We start from the raw sequence: 2,808 nt of genomic DNA, 5'->3' as shown, positions 1-2,808 counted from the left end.
TATTACTCTGTCCTCATAAATCCTAAAACTCTTTTAATTTGAACGTCAAAAAATATTTTTGTAAGTAAATCTTTTCTCGTGTTTCAATCTTTGGAATATATGTGAAAGGCTTCAAAACGACTCTAATCCTTCCATCTATCTACATAACCTCGTTCAATACTGTGGTAAGAACACATTCCATCATTTCTATTTAAAGGATTGAAAAAATTTTAAATATCTATTTATAAATTTATATTTTAAAATTGTATACACACGTCTGAAACTCAAATGGAAGTACGGGAGAGGGTTGGATTTATTAATTTATTTATTAATTTCATTACATCATTTACTATATTATTTGTCCTTTTTTTTCACCCGAATCAAAATTATTGAGATGGAGATTTATCATTACTCTTGTAAAATGTTTTTAACAGTGACAAGAGAGGGAATAGGTGAGGTGATGAGAAGAGCATAAACAAATTGCTGGATAATCATCCTCTGAGATTTGATATTCCTCGTCCACTCAAAGCTGTCTTTTGTTGCTATTAGAACCACTTCGTGGATGATGCAGTGCTTGACCCGTCATTGACATTGACGCCATAGAAATTGCAGAACAAAACTTAAATGCTCCAAATTACCAACCTACCTTATTTCTCTATATAAAGCAACTACTTTTGAAGCCTAAATTGCAATTCCCTCTTCTATTTCTTCTTCCTTATAACATTCTTCTCATCATATATGGCTCCAACTCACTCTTCCATCACTAATATTCTCCTTCTCTTTGTGCTTGTATTCACTAATTCACTCATAACAGGTATCACCCTCTTTCGATAATCATCATTTCTTTAACACTTTCTTTGCACCAATGGCAAGCACAATCCTTGTTTGTTTTCCACTTTGGCATCAGTGTTTGATGTTATGACTTCCTTTTAAAACATGTATTATGTGTTGTCTTAAAACATTAAATATATATATATATATATATATATATATATATATATATATATATATATATATATATACACACACACTAGGTTTTTTCTTCTTCTAAACTATGTATTTTAATAAGTTTATCTACTACACGTCTAGATAAAGGGGCCACTTATTTTTTTCAAATTATAGAAGTTAAAAAAACTCTATTTGAAATTTGAGGACCAGAGAGATATTTAAATCTTAAAACCTTAAAAAAATATTTAAATACAGACTACTTTTATATATGATTGAAAACTAAACACATTAAACTAATTATTGATTGTATTTCAATGCTAAGAAAATCATGCACGTGAGGTATTTAATAACTTTATGTATTCACTAATGGTACGTACTATTTTGCTCCATCTGACTCAGAAGCCCAATCTGGAGTATGTTATGGAAGAGTTGGCGACAACTTGCCATCTCCCAGTGAAGTTGTGGCACTATACAATCAACACAACATACGCAGGATGAGAATCTACGATCCAAATCCACAAGTTCTTGACGCTTTGAGAGGTTCCACTATTCAATTACTGTTAGACATCCCAAACGATAAGCTCCAAAATCTAGCAGCTAGCCAAGACAATGCAAACAAATGGGTGCAAGACAACATTAAAAACTATGCCAATGTCAGATTCAGATACATTGCAGTGGGAAATGAAGTGAAGCCTGATGATTCATCTGCACAGTTTGTGGTGCCTGCAATGCAAAACATTCAAAATGCCATTTCTGCAGCAGGCCTCGGAAACCAAATAAAAGTTTCCACTGCCATTGAGACTGGTGCCTTGGCAGAATCGTTTCCTCCATCAAAAGGCTCCTTCAAGTCTAATTATAGAGGCAAATATCTTGACGGTGTCATAAGATTTCTAGTGAACAGTAACTCTCCATTATTGGTTAATGTTTACACTTATTTCAGTTACATTAACAACCCTACAGACATTAGTCTTGATTATGCACTTTTCACCTCTCCTTCGGTGGTGGTGAATGATGGTTCACTTGGTTATCAAAACCTTTTTGATGCTATGGTGGATGCTGTTTATTCTGCATTGGAGAAAGTAGGGGGTGGCTCAGTGAACATAGTTGTGTCTGAGAGTGGATGGCCCTCTTCTGGTGGGACTGCAGCTTCACTTGCCAATGCCAGAACACACAACACAAACTTGGTTCAGCATGTCAAAAATGGAACCCCAAAGAGGCTTGGTAAACCTATTGAAACATATGTGTTTGCCATGTTTGATGAAAATCTGAAGCCGAATCAAGCATTTGAAAAATTTTGGGGGCTCTTCAATCCAACCACTAAACAGCTCAAATATCCTATTAATTTGAATTAGTTAATAGAAGCAAAGTTTATAAGAAATAAGGACTATGATTCCAAATAAAACAATTCCACAATTGTCCTAGAAGATGGAGGTTTATGTATGGAGCTTTATCTTCATTGTTAGAATCTTATTACCATGTACTAGCACAGCTAGCTTTCAATAAAAGTTTTCCTATTGATATCTTATGAATGCTATTCCATGTTATGATAAACCTTGACCAATCAAAACATAAGTACATAATTGTATTTGCATTTCCGTTATATGACCCCTTAATTACAAAATGTTAGATGACATTTTAAAAAAGATATAAGATTTTTTCGTGTACATTACTCTAGTGGTGGTAATCTTCAAAAGGATTAGAATTGAATAAAAAATTTATGATAGAAAAGAGGATTTTTGGAGAAAATAGAACTAAAGAAAAGAAGAGACTTTCTGAAAGAGAAAGAGATATAATTTGAGGTTCTCACACAAATATAATTTTTTTTCCATATAATTTCCAAACTATATTAATTGATTTTAATAAATTTAACATATTTTTTTA

The 2,808-nt window shown here is 32.7% G+C and overlaps 1 protein-coding gene across 1 annotated transcript; it reads left to right on the top strand.

Annotated features, from left to right (window-relative positions):
• Nucleotides 1–633: 633 nt before the first annotated feature.
• LOC148197929 (glucan endo-1,3-beta-glucosidase-like) lies at nt 634–2,452 on the top strand. The gene is made up of 2 exons (XM_088091416.1): nt 634–793; nt 1,327–2,452. The coding sequence occupies exons 1-2, from the start codon at nt 718–720 to the stop codon at nt 2,277–2,279; spliced, it is 1,029 nt and encodes a 342-aa protein (XP_087947542.1). The 5' UTR covers nt 634–717; the 3' UTR covers nt 2,280–2,452.
• Nucleotides 2,453–2,808: the final 356 nt, after the last annotated feature.

This window comes from Vigna umbellata, chromosome 5, assembly GCF_029865625.1.
Source record: "Vigna umbellata cultivar VRB3 chromosome 5, Vumbellata_1.0, whole genome shotgun sequence".
Lineage (NCBI taxonomy): Eukaryota > Viridiplantae > Streptophyta > Magnoliopsida > Fabales > Fabaceae > Vigna > Vigna umbellata.
This window is presented reverse-complemented; position numbering and strand designations above follow the sequence as displayed.